Source organism: Acanthochromis polyacanthus, chromosome 13, assembly GCF_021347895.1.
Source record: "Acanthochromis polyacanthus isolate Apoly-LR-REF ecotype Palm Island chromosome 13, KAUST_Apoly_ChrSc, whole genome shotgun sequence".
NCBI classification, from domain to species: domain Eukaryota; kingdom Metazoa; phylum Chordata; class Actinopteri; family Pomacentridae; genus Acanthochromis; species Acanthochromis polyacanthus.
In genome coordinates this window covers 35,245,528-35,267,676 of record NC_067125.1, presented here as the reverse complement: position 1 = coordinate 35,267,676, position 22,149 = coordinate 35,245,528, and the positions used below count along the sequence as shown (strand labels likewise).

General features: G+C 42.8%; 1 protein-coding gene across 3 annotated transcripts in view; it reads left to right on the top strand.

Annotated features, from left to right (window-relative positions):
• Positions 1–22,149, top strand: part of cux1b (cut-like homeobox 1b) — a 63,177-nt gene that overhangs the window by 714 nt on the left and 40,314 nt on the right. For all 3 annotated transcript variants that reach the window (XM_022215974.2, XM_022215973.2, XM_022215972.2), the window contains exons 2-3: positions 17,308–17,418; positions 21,282–21,329. In XM_022215974.2, the coding sequence (XP_022071666.2) occupies positions 17,308–17,418; positions 21,282–21,329 (159 nt within the window). The remainder of the gene's footprint in view (positions 1–17,307; positions 17,419–21,281; positions 21,330–22,149) is intronic.

Genomic DNA, 22,149 nt, shown 5'->3' with positions numbered 1-22,149 from the left:
TAACGGTTTTGAAACAGTTTATATTGAAGTCGTCTCCGGTTGATGAACTCGGTCGATTTTTTTTTCTTCTTTTTCTCGGTTTCCTCTCACGGCAATTATGTACACAGTGAGGTGTTTTTTTTTAACAGACATTGCCACGTCTGTGGAAGTGGACAGGACGGGACAGGCTGCGTGTTGCGTTTAAAAACAATAATGTTGGAAATATGACGGATCGTGACCTTGTGATTGTGATGAACTCCGTGAATGTCCCACAGCCTCATGCACGCCGCTAATCTCGGCGTGCACGGAGGAGATCCACGGCACAGGAGGGGACATTGGGGGGAAAATATTGGCCTGTTCAGTGTGTGAATATAGCCTGTGTATATTAGAGCCAGTTTGACCTATCACAAGACATGTTAGACAATGGCACTGTTGTGTTTTGCCGTGGCATTTACCATGCATTGCTGAATTTCAAATCACAATTTATGAATATTAGCAGCCCCCGCTCGCCGTCGTCATTAACATAAGATTGCATTATGCAGCCGAGGACCAATTGTTCATACACTATTTTGCAAATCGCACCAGGCTTGGGATTTAAACTTTTATTTAGGTCATGATGCCCCTATGACTGGGTAGACAAAAGGACAGTGAACAAGTCTTCCCAGCGGGCTTTGTGTTGCACTTACGCCACATCATCAAGGCTTCACTTCTCCTATTTATTTGATCCTGTTTGGTCCTCCTACTCGTGCCCCCTTGTTCATGCATTATGTAAAAAAAGAAAAGAAAAATTGAGACTGCTTTCTCTTGTCTTTCCTCACTATCTATCTCCCACCCCCTTCCTGCTCCCCCCTTCCTCCCTCTCCATCTCCCCCCCCCTCCCTTCCTTTATATTTTTCTTCCTGGCCCTTCACCCTGCTTTCACCTATTTTGCCCTGTTTGAACTGGTGTGTGTGTGAATTTGTCTGACAGTCTTTTTTTCGTCGATTGACTGCCAGCGCGGACAGTGAAGGCACCGCCAGCAGCCAGGACATGAAAAATGCATCGCATAAGTTTGTGATAAGGCCCTGGGTAATTATGGCAAAGGCCCCTATCACAAGCGATTAGTCAGGACAGTGAATCTGAGCATGTGCAAAAAGGCTGGCGGTTGGCAGGCCTGTCTGCAGGATAGGAATCAGTCGGAGCTGGTGTGTGTGTGCGTATGTGTGTATGTGCGTGTGTGTGTGCGCGCAGAACTGCTCAGAACATTCACTGTCTATTATTGATGACATCTTATTTACTCTCCCTCCCACTGTGAGGCTCCTGGAGGAAAGCCTTCGGAGAAGAACCTTTTTTTTTTCTCCTCCTTCTCCATTTTTGGGGGATAATGTGAGGCTAGCTTGATATGATCATGGTGTACACATGGCCTTGTCAGCCAATTGCTTCCTCATTTGCTTCTTCTGTGTGATCGAATGGACAGTGTGCGCTGTACGCTCGCACTCGCAGTCTGTTTTGTCTGTGCGAGAGGCACCAGCAAAGGAATGTTTTCTCTTTTTGTGTGCTTCTTTTGATGATGAAAATCCAACCCAACCTAGATGTCAGTAGCTTTAAGCCATCGTAGCGCCTATTCCTCAGGCTCCAACTGCTGATGTTCATTAAAATCGTATTTGATCAGTGTGTCCCTTTCCCTGTGTGAGAAACTAGCTAGGTGGTTGTTAAAGGACAGAGAGTGCTTTGAAACAGCACAGCGAGCTGTTAACTTGTCTTCTCTGCATGCCCCCCCCCCCCCCCCCCCCCAAAACCACCACTACAAACACAAATGGGTGCAACAGTGATGCTTTTAGCAAGGTCTTGCACACTTGCAAAGTGGATCAGTGATTCAGAGATGATGGCAGGGTGACAGTGAATTACAGATGGAGGAGGTTTTAACGTCTGTAATCCCTGTCCGTCCATTACAGAGTTGAGTTTCTTTAGAAGGGATCATCACTCTTCTCTCCTGTTGTTTTTCCTTTTTTCCCTTTTTTTTGACCCAGTCAAGCAGTTTGCTGGAACATTGCGTTTCTGCTTGAGAGCGGTGAGAGATTGCGCTTCATTACAGGCGAGCCTTAATAAGATATGAGTGAATAGTGGGGCTTAAACCTATACTTTATGTTTTCTGTGCAAGCTTGGAAAATTAAGAACAGACCATTCTGTTATACACAATTCCCAATTTAGGCCTAATAGCCTACATCTCACCTCATAACATTTCCTGGAACAACGCACCCCAGAGCCATTTTGAAAAATAGTTCACTATGTTAACGGACGGCTAAATAGTGACTTAGGTGAAAACTGATCTAGACCCTGTTCTTATTCACCACCTCCTAATGGGTAAATTTAGGAAAAGGGTTTTGTAAGCTGATCCCAGAGCTGTGGTCAGTGGCAACCTGAGTGGTTTAAATCTCTCAGTGACTGGCTCGCTGTTGTCTGCAGGAGTTTTAGTGTTAATTTATGAGCTGGTTGTCTGAACTCACTGGTGGGATATTTTTACCCCTCTGTTGCTGCACAGGCCGGGGGAGCACAGAGGAAGGGGCATCACGTCATGCTTTTACTGTAGCCAACCGCTTCTCTGCCCAGTGACAAAACCTGGCATTGGGACTGAGGTTTCACTGTGTGTTGGTGGGTGGTGAGCGACTAAGCATGAGTCAGAGAGAGCGACGAGTGCATGTCAGGTCTTTGGTCCGTCCTCGATCTACTTTGGTCAGGGCTTGTCATCTTACTTTCTAAGAGATTATAGTGTAAATGTATGGAGGATGCACTCCACGTAGCTCAGAGGAAACTGGGAAAAACTTCTCCTCATATACCTTATCAGTGGCTAATTCTCAACAGAGGCCCACACTCCCCAACTCCTTAGCGATTAAAGTATACCTCACTCTCTGGCTCAGTTTTTTTTCACCCTCCCCCTGATTTGAGGAGTGTCTACTTTAGATTTAGTTTACTGATTTAATACAAAAAGTAAATATATTGTACCATGTGAGAGCTGTAATCTGAACTCTCACTTGCACAATTTTTACTTTGGCACAGTGAAAGAAATTCAGACCAATGTCATCTGACGTTCAAACAAAAGATATAAAGCACTTAAGAGGAGTCTAAAAATAGGGGTATCCAAACAGATGGAGTCAGCAGCTCTTAATTCTGGCTTTATGCAAAAGCGTATTACAAACAGATGTAGTACCAAAAATCTCTGGTTATAATAAAAATATAACAGCAGGTTGTTTTTTTTTTTGCAATTTGTTATTTTCGATTAAGCAACAAAGAAATATTTACTGTTACTTAGGGCTTGTTTTCAGCTGTGATTAATACACCAGTTATTTCTTTATTAATCAAGTAATTGTTTGGTCTCTAAAATAGTGCAAAATGTCAGTCAGTGTTTCTCAAAACCAGCCATTATATTCTTCAATATACTGTGGTGTCTACAACCTAAAGACGTCCAGTTTCTTGTAAAAGACGAGTAAAGAACATAAAATATTTGGAATCAAAGACTATTGATTTTCTTTAAAAGTTGCTAAAACGATATATATCAATTAATAAAATTGTTGAAGAATAATTTAACAGTTAATTTGAGCTGCCTTCAGATAATACTGAATGCAATAATGTAATAAAATAAAAATGACATTATAACACTATTTTATTCCATCTGATAGAAAGTAGAAATTGTTTATAGAAATCCAGTCAGTAATACGTAAATGTATTACAGTTTTACCATAAAGACCTATTTTTTAACCCAAGAAAACAGCCTTTTTGTTTTTGTTGATAGGCTAAAAATGTGTGAGATAAAGAGCATGTGTACTATTATTGTAGGGTAGAGAGTGTAATAAAAGAATAATTGACATTTATTGACATTCTGTTAACAACACTTCATGTATGGTTTCTAAATCATACATTTTATCCTATACATTTAATTTTTCCTGACGGCATGCAGACATTTAGGCAAAAATAACCTCCTCAGAATATGTAGTGCCAGGCAGTTTATGAGAATGTGGGATATCAAACCTGTGATATTCTTTTATAAACAGTTTGCTATATTTGGTTTTTACACCCGCCCACCAAATTTTAGAAAATGTATTTTTACCAAACAGTGTTTGTTTAGTGGGCATTCTGCTCAGACACTGCAGCATTTATTCAAGTATATATACTCTTAAAGAAATTGCATAAATAGAAATGTGTTTTAGCGGTTTAACAGCCAGTATAAAACAAATTTTTATGTCTTAGCAGTCACTGCCTAAATAACATCTATAACTTCGGATATAAGTCTTTATAGGCTGCAGTGTGTGATTTATATTTTTACCAGCTGGGATCAGTAACTTGCACCTTTGTAAAGTGTGCAGCTCTTTACTTATGGTATTCAGAAGGGCTTTATAGAGCAACAAAATGTGGCTGAAATGTATATGTAATAGTAAGAAGAATGACCAGATAATCTCAATATATTTTCTTCCTCTACATACACACTGAAACACTTACACTACAGAGACAAAACTTCCACCCAACAACCAGCAACAAGAGCGCAGGGGGCAGCTTCTAGAGACCTATTTTCAAGTGGCAGGCATTATTTACAGACCCACTTGGAGTCTCTCTCACCTACAGCATCATAGAGTTTCACCGTATCTCATGACAGAAGCATCCATTATTGTGCTGCTCTGTATTCCACCAGAGAGAACATGGGCTTCTGTGACCAGGACACTTCTCTTTAGGCTTTGGAACGTGGTGGCTGTTTCCACTTGTAACTTTGAGGATGATGCCCACTTTATTTAAAAATCAAGTGTACACTTGAAACGGCGCCTCCGAGGCTGATGTCATCTTGTATAGTCTATTGTTCATCTTGTAATATTAAGCCTAAGGTTTTCAGTAAACAAAAATCTTGCGTTCCCTGAGGGGGAAAAATGTCTGTTCTTGTCCATAGTTGACTGGCAAAGTAAGAATGCACACAGAGCGAGGTGCACACCAGCTTAGTCGCAGACTCTTTTCTTGTTGCTTTCGTTAATCTTTTTCACTTGTCTAGCACATGTTTTCAATTATCTCACTTTCATGAAAGGGGTCTGATTTAAACAGTTGTGTTTCATGGCAGCGTATACCTGCTGTTGGTGTGTTTCTAGATTTATGTGACTTGGTAAACTCAATTTTGTCTATTATTCATGACTGTCAAATTCAACTTGCTCAACTTTAGGTCTACAACTGACAGCTATTTTCATTACTGTTTCATCGTTGATAAATCTAGAGTGTATGTCGTCTTCATGGATTGGTTAGTGGTGAAACAAAAATGGCTGTTATTTTCTAAAGTTCAAGATGAAGTTTTTCTATCATTTTTTTTTTGTCTGAACCAACAGCTAAAGCCAAAAGATATTCATTTTGTAATATATAAAACACAGAAAATTCTCAAAAATCAGAAGCTAGACCAATGACTGCTAGGCCTTACAAGATAAAAACACACTTAAATGATTAATTAATTATCAAAGTAGTTTATTTTTGCCATTAGAGTAATTGATCTTATTTTGCAGTAGTACATCATTCTTCGCTGTATTTTCCACTCTCCAGAGTCGCTTTACACCCCACTTGCAGTACATGAAGATTAGAGTTAAGTGTGGAAACCTAAGAAATGTGCGGTGAGAATAACTTTGAATAATGACAAGTTTGGCGAAAAAGTGACTTACAGCAGCCGAGGAAATCTGAGCTTTTACAAACCGTTTGATTGGTTGTTAAGGTGCAGATTTCTGATGACCCAGCAAGCAGAGCCTGGATGAGATTTACGGCATTTTGAAGAGTTAAACAAGATGTTAACATGGAAATATAAACAGAGGCAGCGGACCAGAACACGAAATGGAGTCTTGTTTCCACGCGGTACCACAATGTGATAATTTAGACCAACTGCAGACGGTCACACACTGGGGGCCACTGTTCGAAGCATTTTCGACAAGTTTGGCTGCGAAGTTTGAGGCTAATGCAGTGCTTCATTTTTGCTCCCCATATGTGTCCCTCTGCACATGCCTGTCGAAATTAGTTTCTGCAGCAAATACTCTGCGGCCTTCCGAGTCTGGTGAAGCTAAGCTATTGGTGAACCACTCGCCCTGCCTAATTTTAGTGTTGTTTATCTCACTGTTATCAAGGCGTCTGGGCTAAATAGGGTCTGAGGAGCCTTATGTGCAGGCCTTATCCCATGTCAACCCATGACTCCAGTATCAGTGTCCTGTTAGATCATTGACCACAGGTATTGAATTCTAATAGGCCTATTGGTGTGTCCTAATGGTCCAAGTATTGAATTATGATATTGGCAAGGGCTGATGGCCTCAAGATTGAATTATGATATTGGTGTGCTGCAGGCTAATGGTTCTTGGTATTGAATTATGATATTGATGCACTTTGATGCTGTAGGGATTGAATTATGATATGGCTTGCTATCTGCTAATAGCTCATTCTGTGTAATTTTCAATGTCAATCACGGCTTCAGTTGCTAGATCCATAGCTGGCCCTAAGGCTCAATCCATCAGTCACATCAGATGGGAACAGCCTTAAACCTTTAGCCTTGGATCTCACTCTGTTTTACTTTACTTTACCGTCTCCTTTTTCAATCTCTCCTGTCTTGTATATACTCCATCCAGGCGTTTTGTCACTCAGTTAATTTTATTAATTTATAAATACGTCTAGAAGTTTATTGTTTGTCTTGTTTCTTTCTTTGTCCTTTCATTCGTACAGCTATAAGAGGAAAAATTGTGGATGTTTTAATAACAAGCCAACAGCAGCTTATATGTGCTACATTAGGTAGAGTTTTATTGATTGTCTGGCCTTTGGGCAGTGGTCAGTCAGTAACTGTGTGTTGATTTGGCATTTTCATACACCACCTTGTGTTGCAAGGAGCCTAATGTTTAAGTAATGGAATTGTAATGGCTCCAAATCCGAGCTAATTTAATTTCTGTAAGTGTCCACACCTTGCGCAGTGTTTATGTTGAGCTCATTCCCATTTTGGTAGTTTAAAAGCAACCAGAGCTGTGATGGTCTTGCTGCCAGCTCACGGAGTAAATGGACGGCTTGCTTCTGTGTCAGCCCTCTAAAAATAACACAGACTGCTGGCTGGGCTCAGCAGAAAACTACCACCGATTATGATGATTCAACTACCCTGTATTCACAGGTGCGTGTGTGTGTTGGATGGGGGTGGGTTATGCTTAACAAATTGTTCTCTGCATTCAGTATACTCTCCACTGGTCTACTTTCAATGTTCTATCGGAGCAACGTAAAACTTTGCTGAAGAATTTTGCCGCTATTGAGGAAGTAGCTGCTTGTGTGTATTTTTAGTTGTTGAGGTGTGATCATTGAAGAAGGAAGTCTGTGAAATTACCTGAATCAATGCTTGTGATGCCAGTTTAAATTATAGTGGACATAAGATTCAATAGGTTTAACTGGTATCATTGCTGCTCAGTATTTGCCTAATGCCTAATTAAAACTTGCTTAAAGCTTGTCCATGGTTTTGTCTGCCTTAACATTGGAAATTCAATACAGGTGATGTCCTGTATCTGTTAAATTCATTGAGCAGCCTCAGACGGTACCTTAACCCTTCCCTGACCTTTGACCTGAGCAGCTGTCAGACTGGAGTCAAGGTTCAGAGGTGGTTTGACCTTGTAGACCTCCACATGACCTGGGCTGTCTGACTGGGCTAACATTCAGAGCTAACAGCTGACGACTTTACCATCTGTCTTGCCTTTAACAGGTCTAGCCTCCTTGAACTTGAACTTGTTTGGAAATGGAAAAAAGGAGAAAAAAATAACAGCTACAGAGAAAAGTGTCTGACAGTTTGTTCAGGCCATTTTCCTTCTCTTATGTATCCATTTTATTTTTAAAGCCAAATGACCAACTGTGAAGTGAGAAGTCTGAAACTTTAGTCTTTAGTTTACCTATTTGTGCCTAATTTGTGAGCAGCCGCCTGAGTTGCAGGAGTCTCCGTGTGCCCCAGTTAAAAGGCGTAAAATTGGCTGTACATTGCTAAGCTCTGTAGCCTGCCATCTCATTTTTAAAAGTGAGAGTTTTCCTCTTGAGGAATGGGGGAAGGGACTATGTGTTTAGTAGACACAGGCTCATCCGCTGACTGCTGTCTGACCCTGAGTTCAGCGGTATGGTTATTAATAGGCCCAGAGGCCTCAACTTCCAGGAGGCCCTCTGATCAGCTCCAGATGTGGAATGAGAAAGGACAAATCTACATTCGCCTATCCATGTTTCACATGAAGCAGAAAGTAGGGAGATAGGCATTTGGTGAGACTGATAAAGAGTGAGGGAGGGAGGAAGGGAGGGACAGGAGACCTTTCCACAGCAGGAGTGTGTTTTGTGAGTCTTTGTTTTCATGTGTGTTTTTTTTTTTGTTTATTACACTCTCTGCCCTCAGACCAAAAGACCATAAAAACGTATGGCATCACCATGGCGACCATAATAACTACCTATAAAACAGCGTGTAAACTGTGAAATAAGACAAACAGACCAGAACAGCCCTGACTGGCTGGCTGGCTGACTGAATGGCTGCCTTCCGCCATAAAACTATTTGAGAGCCAGACTGAAGGAATGCCTCGGAGGCTGCTGTGGCTGTCACGACACATGAAAGGATTAGGCTCTGTGTTTTATCTCCTCTTTATCTGATGGTAATGGATAAGCTGAGTGTAGCCTATCATCTGACGCTTGGGCCGGGGGTTTGATGTTTTAGTAGGGTGACGGTTTGTTGAGTTGACCGCTTTGGTCTATTGATTGCTGTTTGATGGTTTTGATATGTAGGCTGTGTGGAACAGGTCAAGTCTTTTATGCAGTGAAGGCTCCAAATAGCTTTTAGCTGTCCTTCACTCCCCCCATTACTCTAGTGGTTCGTTTGATGTTTGGATCAATCAATAGAAAGAGCCTGAGCTCTTACACATGCTCCATCCTACTTCCCACTGAGCTCAATTCCTCTTTCTTCATTGTGTAGGCTTTATATCACATTCTCTCAACACAGAATAAATGATATAATTACAACCCATTACTTAGCCTAACGCAAGCTAATTATTCTGTCATTACTGTAAGGATTAGCTATGCTCATTCTCTCTTTCTCACTGTGTTTCTCTGCCTTTTCCTCTCAAAAGTCGTGCAAGCAGGGCAGAAAACTCTTACTCATAAAGGCTGAGTAAGAATCAGCCCCAGGGCATGTTCTGTTGATGTTGATCGTATAGACCATGGGTGTCAAACTCAGTCAGAAGGCTAGGCCACAGTAGGACGTAGTGACAGCATGCACTGGACACATTAAAGAGTTTAGACATAAATATATGTCTGGTCTAGCAGGGCATTTTGATAGATGCTTCTTATTTATGCAGAGAAATTAGCATGCTGCTTTTATAGGCTATGGCACAACTCATGCTGATGTGTCATCAGGCGTCTAGAAAATTACTGGATACAACAGATAGACGAGGCTAAATTAAAATGTGGAAAAAGGGCATCATGCAGAGCAGGGATTTAATGTACCAGAGGCACATGAGAGTGATGCACACCTTTTTCACTGTTCTGTAACTGTGCCAACAGCATGAAACTGCTCGTTGGCCTTATATGGCAGTCTGAGTGAATTACTATAAATCAAAGAGGCAAATCTTAACTAAATTAGAGCAACTTTGAACACTGCTCCATTGTCAAGGGCTGTAGACTTTCTAGGCCAAAAAGGCGAGTTTGCACTTCAGTCAAGGAAGATTTAGATGTCTGCAACATGACATTTTTCAGCTGCACCTGTGGCTGTGTCACTATCCACCGATGGTTGCTGGTAATGCATTTGATGTCTTATAAACTTGTAGCAGCGATGTAAGTTGCCTGCAAAAATTCTTGGGCCTCAGGCTTGTATATGTGCCACAGGGCCTGGAGAGCCCCACTCTTCTCTCAGACTTGATTAATCCCTATCGCCCCTCTCCGTGATCGCAGTTTCCATTTTTTAGTCCGTATCTGTGCACTCATCCCCTCCCCAATCTCCTCTCACTGGCACAGAATGGCTTCCTGGCAGAATGGAGGCATTAATTCAGGGATGAGAGGTGTGATACTCTCTCCCTCTCTGTCCATGTCTCTCTGGTTCTCTCTCCCTCTGCCTCTCTCTCTCTCTATCAGTGCTGTGTTTGTAATGCGTGGCCTTTATCGTAGCTGAAACAGCTCACTACCCTCTGATCCTATCTCAGATCTCAATATCCTAGCCGTTCCACCCTGTAAACGCAGGGATGAAAAATCTTGCCCTTTCACCAATGCATTACACCCTAGCATATCGCCATACCCCTCTCCTCCCATTGCACACTCCACACCACTCACCCTTTGTGACACAGGCCCCCAGCTAAATTCGAACTCTGCAAAATGAGACCAAGTGAGCTGCACTTCCTCCATGCCAGAAACCATCTTAGTCTCATTATATTTGTATTTAGGCTCAGGCCGGGCCTCTGAATCCCCTTGTCAGACAATAGGTCAGGCAAAATAATGACTAGCTCTCAGTAAGCTTCAGGAGAGTTAAGGCTTGGATGTTGGGGAGATAAAACAACAACCAGTCTCTCAGCAGAGAAACATGGATCAATACAAACGAAGCTGCGGTGTAAAAAGGCTGTTTTTGATCCAGGCTTGCGTCAGCATCACTGAGGTGAGTCTTGACAGCTCCTGTGCTGTTGGTAGATATGGATCTGTGTTCAAAAAAAGGAGCAAAACGCTCAGGGACCACAAGCGTCTCGTGGAGAATGTTAGGCTGACCCCCGCCCCCAACCACTCTGCACACAAACACAGACACACACACAGTTGCACAAACACACAAAAAAAGTGTTAAGACCTCAGATGTCACAGTGAAACTATTGTGCTAGCTTGTGGTAAAGAAAACTTTGTGGCTTTCACTCCAATGGGTGAGAGGAAAAGCAAAAACGGAGATTCAGGATGTGACTTGCGTCTTCAAACCCTGTGTGGTTTGTGAAAACAGCATCTGCTGGCACATTTAAAGTTCTGCACCCCGCTATGTCAAAGGTAGGAAGGCAGACAGGCAGCCAGGATTGTAGTCTCTTATCTGCGCTGCTGTTGTGCTGTGTTTTGAGGGGGCGTGCCTGTGATCTGTGATCATGTACCGTGTCGTTGTAGCAAGCGTGGCTGTCGCTCCTGACTGAGCCGCCACCCCACGACTCCACCCCCACACAGTAGGTTTGGCATACAGAACAGTCAGCCGCATAGGAGGTGCAACGCAGTGCAGGGAGATGGAGGGGGAGTTTGAAAGGTAGGCCTCGTAGATCTCAGATAAGACATCTTTCTAGACGCCTTTACTGTTTACTATCATAACCACATAACAGCCTCAGACATGTCAGAGATAAAAGGAAAGATTAGTGACTGCACTGGCAGGACAGAAAACTTCGTCTCTTAAACATCTGTGTCATGTTGCCAAGTACAGAGACTGTAAAAGGCTCCTCACTTCGTAATGAACACGGGAAAGCTAATATTTACGTTAAAATATTAGCCTCTTCTGTTATGTGACTAACATGGTGTTAATATTACGGAGAAGAAGTGGATGTATTTTTGTCTGTCTCTCTCTCTCCCTCTGTACGCCTGCCTTGAATTCAAGGGTGGTACTCCATTAGATTAATGTGTAAAACATGCCGTGAATGTGGAGCGGTTAACCTACACGGTGTTTGGACAAAAGGAGTAGTGGCATGTGTGACTGCAGACTGGCTGTAAACAAAGTGTTTCTAGCAGTTACAGTCCCAATTATTCTACAGAGAATGAGATCTGAAGCAAAATCCTTGTGTGGTGTTCTCTCCTCCGTGTTCTCTCCTGGTCACCGTGGCAGCACAGACAGCAGCTGCAGATTGACTTCATACTGTGTACATAACAATAACTTTGTTGTCATTCCACCAGCCTATCTGTCTCGGCATCGTCGGAGCGTGAGGGTATAAGGAATTCCACAAAGTTTTGATACCTCAATTAAAGTGCGTCTGTCTCCTGTTATCTCATTTAGTCTGTAGTCAATATGATTGGCATAATCAGACATGCCTGATTGGGGCCTCCCATTTAATTAATCAGTCTCACTGTATCATCACCTGTGGCTCATTAGAGTAATTAGAGCGAATTAGTCAGATAGAAGGCCTCTCTCTGCCTGCAGACGAGTGGAAGGAATTTCATTAGGAGACATGAACACACATACATACACCTTAGGTCTGATGGCCATTGGTAATAGGATTTGTTTACCCGTGACTGTTATCGGTGATTAGTATTATTACCACAGTGGTAGGATGGAGAGATACTCATTTCCGTCTGGCCCAACCTCCCCTCCTAGCTGCAAAACATAGCTCATCATGCCAAATTTCCCTGGGCGAACATGTTAGCAGACTTCCTCTTTTGAAACACAGTTCAAAAGAATGTGGAAAGACTGGGCTCCCCAAGTTACTGCAGCGGCCTGTCTGTGCATTCATGTGAGAGCACACGCGTGTGGAGCAGTGTGCAAGAGGCTTCTTGGCCAAGTCGGTGTTGAAGTCTCTCTAGGGAGTGTTGGCAATCTGTTCCAATCGTCTTTACAGCTGACCAGACGACCAAATGAACCAGGACAGGGACTGCTGCTGTGGGCCAGTCCAGCCAAGCCAAGCAGGGCTGTTACAGCAATCACACAGACATTACAGCCCACTTAATGCTCCCCTGCACACACCATATTCCATCCTCTGCTAAGCTAGACAGTGCGGTCCCAAACAGGCAGAGCTAGATTCAAAAATAGAGTTAATGTGAATGGTTAAATGAATTAATACACCAGTAAATTAACCCGCTTGCAGATTTGAAAAGTGAAACATGTCAAAGTCAGGCCAAGGATAGTCAGAGAGCGTTGACCTCAGAGACTGAGCCTCAAGGCCCAAACACCGTGGGCACGAAATTCTTCCTGCATTTTGTTTGGTGCTCGATGCTGCACTGCAGGTGTTCCACTGAAGTGTCAGCACAAGCAGAACAAGTATTTGCCGAGGCAGTTAATTTTATTTTTATCATTACTTCAGTACTGTCATGTAGAAATATAAACTCCCTTCATTTGCATGTTTTTGTAATTTTTTAATTAGAGCTTCTTCACTAATGATTTGGCTTTTTGTCAAACTAATTTGTAAGGTTTATCAAACTAGCATGATGTCAATCATTGATGTCAAACATGATAGAAAGAAAATCCCAGTGGTATGCCAGATGGCTCGAACCCCTGTAGAGCAGCCTTATTAAGAGTATTCGCCTCCAAAAGTTTGGAGCTTGATAATTTTTAACAAAAGGGCTAAGCTGACATGCTGCTAGTTGGTTCTTTTTAGTAAAAAGGAAACCTAATAGACTCAGAATGAGAAATTTTGTATAAAAATGCAACATTACTTGGGCATTTATCTGATCAGATGTGTGGCTAGGCGTGTTAAGGCCTTGACCACATTATTTAAGGATACTGTTCTTGATGGATGTCTTTCCTTGATGCGCATGAGGACACAAAAATGATTAGAAATGAGGACATAAGCCTGCGAATCCAGTCTGCATCGAAACATACTAGAGGAACACTTTGTAATTTGTTGGTTCTCATTTCTGTGGACTTTAAACTGCAAATGCAAATTTAGAGGCTTCTGTGGTCAAGTAAGGTGGTGACTCAATGTCAAGTTAAATTGTAAACTTAAAATGTCATTATTGTTGTCTTTTGAGCTCGAGGCTCAGTGCAACAGTGGACATGTTAAGATTAATAATGCACTGAACTTAAACAGATATTCTAACAAATGCCTTGTTGGCGGCACATTTTAAGTGACCTAAGATACAATTTAGATGTGGATATAAAATCCAAACATGGAGAAAAATATTTATTTTACAGGATTTCTGTACAAGGCCTAAGTCTTATTCCAAAAGTGTTTTCCAGTATTCTGCAAGCTGTGTTTGCCCTGCTGACCTCTTTGTTCAAAGTGAAACATGCCAAGGGACTACCCACTCCTTTTAGTCAGTCTCCACACACTGTTGCTGTTTGTGATCACTGTCTTGACTTGGATAGATAGTGACAGATGTCACCATTCAGGTCATTAGAAAAATGAAAGGTCCTCATCTTTCTATTTAACCATCTATTAATCTAGCTATCTGCTATCTTTAGTCACAGCAGTAATATAAACTGCAAAGTGGGTGCTCGCAAGGATCAGGTAGCTGGGCCGATTAGGCACTGACAGTCCTCACTGCAAAGAATTCAAACAGTTTGAATGGTTAACCAGTTATATTCCTGTATCATGTTATACGCGTCGAGTTATCACATAATGGGGAAACAGAGCTGCATGTTGCCGTTCAGAAACTAGCCTCAGAAGAAACATAGAGGGTTAGTTTAACACCAGTATACACTTGATCACTGAAAACATTAAAAGGGAAAAGCTAATACCAGAAACTTTTCAAGTTCGTTTGTTTTGCAGCAGTGTGTTTCATGGTTGGTTGAAGCAAAGAACAAAAACAGAAAAGCACATCTCCGTTTTCTTTTAGCTTCAGTCTGCAATTTTCTAACATGTACACTAACCACAGCTCAGTTTTATTTTTTTTTTGCTTAGAACCCACATTTCACAAATACTGTATTCAGCAGAGAAAATACCTAAACCTATTTATTTAGTATTTCACTCAGGGTACTTTAATATGACAGCTTATAACGTGTAATAATATGTGGTTTGAAATGGCAACGATAACGGTCTCCTAATGGTCCGTAAGATTTGATGTGTGTGTGAACAACGAGCAGGCAGCAGGGATTGTGCACTTCTGGATGTTACGCTCTATCAGCAAGATGAGTGTAAAGTCTGCCTGTGTCTGCTGATGTGGGCAGAGAGTTTGCTGCATAGTCAAAACCTGACTGAGTCTGAGGGTCCTTTTTTTTTTTTTTAAACTAAGACCATGCCCATAATTACTTGCCCACTTGGCATCGAATCAATCCTCTTTCATGTGTGATGTGTTTATTTAGCTTAGCAGTGAGAATTTTTTTTTGGAATGGGGATTTGGTAACACATTGGGATATGTGCTGGGTATTGGAAAGGGATTGGATAGAATCAAGGGCGTTAGGGATTGGCACATGACCTCCTAAAGCACAACCCTAGTGGAGGACTGTGGTTATTTCTGTTTTGAAGAGTTTATGTGAATCGATCGGCCTAGTTTATTGAATCCGTTTTTTTCCCCATTACACTGTTTTGATAGAAAAAAAATCATGGGGTTTTTGTGGACTCATTTGCATATCAAAAAGCATTCTGATACATTTAATAAATAATAAAGAAGACATTCTTTGCAAGGCTGGTTAGTTAGTGACATGAGCTGTGCATTTATTTTCAACCTTAAAAAGTCTAGAACATCAACAGAAGTGTATTTTATCGCAAAAGTTGTCGTGCATCTATAAACCCATAGTTCAGATAAGTGTAGAAATACAAACTCACCAAAGCAGAACAGCAATGACTTTGATTGATGCAGACACAGTTTCAATATTTATTTTTAATGATCTTAGTCAAATATTATTCCTAAATTTGATGCACTTCAAGATCAAATACTTCGACTCTGACAGTTATTCGTAGTAATTTACATTTTCAGTAATTCAAACTATATCATTAAAAATTTTCAAAACATACCCCTAGTGTTTAATGGCACATCTCTGTTAATAACCGCATTATCTGTGCACTTAATTCAGATAACGCTTTCAGCTGAAATTTCCCACTGAGTTATTGTAGTTAAATGAGTTTAGTGGTGTCCCCACCAATCAGAGAAGTAAGCCTTAAGGCCTAACACATCACATTATAATCATATTGTGATTAATATCTGATGCTAGTGTCTTGAACCAACTGGGTCCTGTATTCTTCTTCCTGTATCTAATCTTTACCAATATAATAATTACACCTCTGTTCATGAACTAGAGCGTTCAGTTTTTGACAATTAATTTAACGTGATTAAAATTTATTAGGTTCCTCCTTTCATCAAGCGTTGCACAAGCTTCTGCGCACGCTCGAATTCACTAACAGATAGTGCAGCTGCTCCATGGCCATGGGCAGACAGGCTGCTACATCAACTGCTCCATGGGCAGTGAGAGCAAGATGGCATGTAAGCAAGTGAGCAGTTTTTTTTTATCCCCCTCTTTTTTTCCCCCAAACATCCTGTGCTACTGCGTAAAATCCATTGCAGAGGACAGTCGAGCAAGTCCATTTGTTATATTTTTTTTTTTACGGTTTGTGGATAAAACGAGATCACGGCTGGTCAGGGAATTAAACTTAACGCTGATGGGGGGGGAAAAATCTCCTAATTAGTACTTGATCACACTATTTCTTTAGAGGGTTGTATTTTCTTGTGTGTGTGTTGGGGGTGTGGGCGATGTGGGGAGGTGGGCATGTGTGCGTGAGTGTGTTTTGGGACCTTGTCAGCAGACGGAGCCACAAGGGCCCCTGTGGTAATGTGTGTATTAAATGATTAGTGCGTTAGTTAGCATAACGGCCCTTCAGCAGCGTTTAATCACTCTCAGGGGTGGGCGGCCTCACAGGAGGTGGATGGGAGGCGGTGAGGGGAGGGAGGGGGGAGAGAAGAAAAAGGGGGAGGCGGAGTAAAGGGAGAAGAAGAGAGGTTTAAACTGAGGAGAAGGAAGTGCTGGTTGAATGAGTGAGTGGATGATCTGTAGAGAGTACAGGAAAAATGAAGGGGGGGGGGAGGAAAAAAAGGAGTGAGCGTGACAGAGGGCAAGAATCCAACAGAAACATAATCCAGCAACACTTACACTCAGCAGAGAGAGATACAATCTTTACAAGGCCTGAATGTCTTGTTAATGTCAGCACTCGGCCCATCATCTGGAACAAGTCCCATAAATAGCTATTAATAACAATGCAAAATGGATGTGGGTAAAGGCGGGCCTTAGCTGAGCCTTGACAACACTGCTGTTGTTGATAATTGTGCTGTTGTTGTTATGTGGGGAGAGGGGCGGGGTCGCCTAGTGCAGACAGTCAATAATTGTTGTGAACTGTCTGTGTAGTAGTAGTCTATTGCTACATAAGTTGTCACGCCTGACACTGGCAGCAGATTGACTGACAGGCTGAAAGGCTGGGATCTTGCTTGCGCTGGTAGCAGATCAAACTACTGGTGTTGCAGAGTTTTGCTTGGCGGGACAGCGGTGTTGTGGTTCTGTTCTCTGCTGCTGCTGCTGCTGCAACACGCTGGCCAAGTTCAGCTGAGGCTGGTTGGGTCGTCTGCAGCACGCCAGATGGGTCAAGGAGTCTGCAGTCTAGCCAGAAAACAGCTTGTTATCCCGACTGATAACAATGATACTGATTGTAATGACGGTGATGATAAGTGTGATCAAACGCACTGCACATACTGACAAGAAGTTGCATGTGTGTGTTACAGAAAGAACTAGACGCCACCGCCACACAGCTTGCCAACAGACAGGACGAGAGCGAACAGTCCAGGAAGAAACTAATCGACCTGAGCCGCGAGTTCAAGAAGAACACTCCAGAGGTGAGAAAATCAGATATTCACAGACACGGACCAACACACAACCACGCACTCATCCCTCCCCCCCTCCCACCAATTCTTTTGACAATCACAATTTGCCTCAGTGTTTCTCAGTGTCTGCTCTTCTCTTCATAAATGTAGCCGTGATTATTTACTGAGAAAGCAGGGGAGGAGGAGACGGCGCAGAGATGCGGGCTCGGCTCCCAAAAATAGTCTCTCCATTAGTTTCCCTGAAATCCTAAAGAGACAAAACAGAAAACCCCTCAGGAGTTTGTATTATCTGACCTAGTTTTTTATGCGAGCAGAAAGTGTGGTCCGTGAGTGTGTATGTGAGAGGGAGAAAGAGAGAGAGAGCGAAGAGGAGGGAGAGAAAGAAAGAAAGAGAGTGTGACAACACTACTAAGTGGGATCAGGAGGGAATTCTGTCCTGTTCCTGTGTTCCCATCACTCCTCCTGGGAATATTTGTTTCATCTCTGTTACCAAGGCAACACATTTCAAACCTCACAGTGAAAACAAAGTATTGTTGTGTTATTATTGGTAATGTCACCATGGTGAATTATTGATGGTAGTATGAATTATGTATGAATGGTGTAGACAGTGGATAGAAAATTGTCAACTCTCGGTGGAGTTGACAGTCGGCCTATTATAGTTACCACAGGATGAGGATTGTGACTATTGACTTCAGCGTGTAGCCCACCCGGTGTAGAGGGATATACACTGGAGGAAACTGTACCTGCATACAAAAGACGCTAATTTCACTTCACCCTACGCATTCATCTCTAATCTCATTTCCAAGTATAACCACATAAACTAGCAACGCACACGGGGAGACAAGACAGACGCAGATGGGGAGAAGCACACATGCGAAGGGAGAGCGAGCCGTGCACACAAAGGAAACATGCAGAGAAGCAGAGGCACAAACACACAGAGGCAGATAGCCTAGATCACAGAACAGGACACACACATTCATCAGTGTAACAAGGCTGTGATTTAGGAAGGCTCCTCTGGCGTCTGTGTGGCCCCTGGCATCTCCCTGGTATGTGGAGGAGGAATCTGAGCCAGGCCAGACGAGCGACAGGATTCATTACAGGGCTGTAACAGGCTCAATAGGAATCAGCACTAAAACTCCAGGCGTTTGGAAGTACAGAAGCATCAAGGCTGCCTACTAAATAGACTGGTTCATAACGTGCGATGGCCCGCTCTTGATTAAAAATGTCCCAATCATCTTGTTTGCCGAGCTGTGTTTTGCAGCACGTGCGTGGCCGTGCGTGTGGTTGACCAGCCTATAGAGCGGGCTGTCAGCTCTCTGTGGTCCGCACCAGTCAACGGAGATCACAGTCACATCAGATCAGACTGCATTAGGCTGAGCGGGAGTCCGTCTCTGATCCATTATTCAGCAACCAGGAGACCGGCCCACGTTGACTGTGTCTAGTCTGCTGAGCTGTACTCGGCGTGAACTGCACTCATGGTCTGCATAATAACACACATAGACCCACACACACACACACAGGCTTTTGTAGCATTTTGAAAGTAGTGCAAAGAAATGCAGCGTGAAAACAAAGTTTTCATAATTCATTAGGACTGACACACTGTTGAATTTTTTTTTTTTTGAGACTACATCTCACTGTGCTTCCTAAGTTGCCTAAATTATTCATTCAGTTCTTAATTTCCTTTTAGTTAGTCAAGACTCCTCTGCTGCACTGTTATAAAGGCAAGGGTGGGAATGGTTGTAAAATGTCCCAAAGATTGCTAGCCAGAGGCAGCGGTAGTAAAACAACTTTGTGCGTGTGTGTGTGTGTGTGTGTGTGTGTGTGTGTGTGTGCGCGTCTGCGCACGCATGCACGTATGCACGTACACACGTTTGTGTTTAGCTGCAGGGCAGACAGACAGCGAATGGGAGTTCCATACTCCCTGGAGGATTCCTCGGGCTGGCCTGTCTGCTGTCTGCCGGCAGCTTACACACCAGCCATCCATCTCCTGCTGCCTGGGCCCCTCCACTCCCCTCACTACACACACACACACGCACACACACACATGCATATACACACACACAGATTGACCATGGTGTCTGTGTGCATTATGTTATATGGTCATAAATCTTTGGAAGTGGAGGGGGGCCAGGGGGCGGAGCACCAGAGAGTGGACCAAAGGGGTTCATGCTGGTGTTTCTGCAGTAGGAGTAGCTTGCTGCTGCATGTTGTTACAATGTGTTTGTTTTTGTTTGGTCACTGTGTTTTCCTGAGTTTATGAAAGGTCACTTCAGGATTATAAAACTACAGTGATGTAATTTGGGAACATATTCAGCACAACTCATAATATTTGAAATCTAACTAACTCACCCCAAAAGTTCAATACCATTATTAGAGCGACTTCACACTGGTGCTTAAAAAATGATGGCTGCCTTGACTGAACTTCTCATACATGCAGCTTCTCAAGGAAAGCTGAACGTTGTGATTTGAACAAAGGTAGTAATTATTGCGGGCCTCGTAGACTAGACTGCATTACATTATACAGAGGTTTCTTTTGCTCACTGCATATTCATAAATGGTTACATGAATCTAAAGCCGCAGTGATAATAACACACTGCAAGTGTAAAATACGGAAGTGAATCACAGCCAGACAGATGTTGGAGCACATTTTGCTTTCCTCTGACAAACAAATGAAATGTAAGCTGGAGCAAAATAATATAAAAACAAGAGTTATAAAAACAATTGAAAAAGGAAGTAGCGCACGTCGGCTTAAAACTGGAAGGAACTTGAATTCGGATATAAAACATTAGGGCATAACCGCAATCTAATGCAAATGTCAGAGGAGACACTTATCTGGTGGGTTTGTGTGGGTGTTTTTTTAAAAAATTCTTTTCCTCTGTGTGTGAGAAAGGAAGAGCAGTGAAGGGGGTGGGGGTGAGGGTGCAGGTCATTATCTCCAGCAGGGGAATATTGAATTGGTCCAGACAAACAGCCACAACGACCCCTGATGGGGTAACAATGAAGCGGGGTCACCGAGGTCATGACCTGTCCTCAGCCCCAGACAAGCAGCCTGTCTGCTCTAAAACCTGGTGTTAGGCCAGCCCCAGACACTGGTCCAAGGTCAGTTTGGGATGCACACTCCCTGCAGCCTCAGCCAGGCTTTTAGGCGGAGGCTTCGAAAAAGGCGTAGAGTCTCTTGAGCACACATCTGTCGTTGCCCTACTTCACATCTTCATTAGGCAGTTTTTTTGCGAGTATGTGTGCGTCCACAAACTGTGCAAATCAAATGTTCCTGTACAGAATGTCCTATTCTGCTGTGCTTTTTACCGTACGCTCCAGTTCAGTTTGTCGGGATGTAGGCTCAGCTAACAGCATGGTGATTTGCATGTTCCCCTGATACATACTCGACTGGCTATCTAATCTGAAACTGCTGACTCGTACTGGAAAGTCATGCAATGGGACTTGGTGGATGAAAAGCATTTGCTGTGTAGTGAGACAATTTGCATTAACTGTAAGGCCTACTATGTGGCTCATTCACTCTTTGTCTCACACGCACTAGCGGTGCCCCTGGGTGGCCCAGGTGGTGCTGCACCTGTTCTTATGAGAAACGCAGTCCGCCAGAGCACCTCGGGGTACAAACCTGGCCTCCTCCCTACCCTCGTGTTCATCACTCATGCACCACACTTTATTCATTGGCAGTGGCAAGAATGGCCGTTTCACAGAATCACTTCTTTGATCACAACATTGCCGGCTAGTATAAAACTCAGCGAGTTTTACTGCATCGCTACATGACTGCCACATGTTCCTGTACATTTACTGCTATTTTAGGATTAAAAATGTGCTCTTGATTGTCTCATATTTCATACTCCTTAATCTATTCTCTTTATTTTTTTTAGGATTTACGGAAACAGGTTGCCCCTTTGCTTAAGAGCTTCCAAGGAGAGGTGAGTGCATTATTTTGGAATTTTTAATGACAGCATGGTGGACATACATGTTCAAGTGCAGTATTCAAACGATGTATTTTATGCAACCTATTTGACAGTCATTGACTGGTCTTCCTCTCTGTCTATATCCTCTGTGTCCTTCTCTCCTGTTTCTTCTTTCTTTTTAAACCATCATCTCTTCTCTCTCACTTCTCTCTTTCCTCTCGTCTCTCCGCCATCTCCTGTGCTTTCTCTCGCCACTATCTCATTTCCCCTCTTTCCTCTCCCTCTTTTCTTCGCTCTGCTCTGCTCTTGATTTTCTGTCCTATTCATGAAGTCCTGTAGCCCGAGGGTGTGTTTAAATTGCATCCTGCAAAAAAAAAGGCACCACAAAACCCCATCTCTAGCCAGTCACAACTCACCGAATGCTATTTCCTCAGACTTTCTATGTCTGTATGATTCGGTGGGGTTATTTGTTGTTTTAAGTTGATTTGGTGAATCATGAGCCATTTTTTGCTCATAGTGGCACATGTATTTACTTTTAATTTAATGTTTAGCCCAAAGTTTTAATGTAGCTTGAACTGTAAGAGGTGACTTCTGTGTGTGTCTGCTATATCATACTCCCACTATTCCCTTCTATCTCCTCCTCCATCATTTTGGCCTATTTCCACCGTGACTCCTCCTTTCTGGCAGCCATGCATTTCCAGTTCACTCCCATATGTGAAAGTCAGAGGGTAGGAGTGGAAGCGGCTGGTTTAGACTGGGGCGTTATTTGGGGTTGGAGTGGGTGGACATTCAGCAGTATCTTTTCCCTAGCACACACACACACATACACATAGGA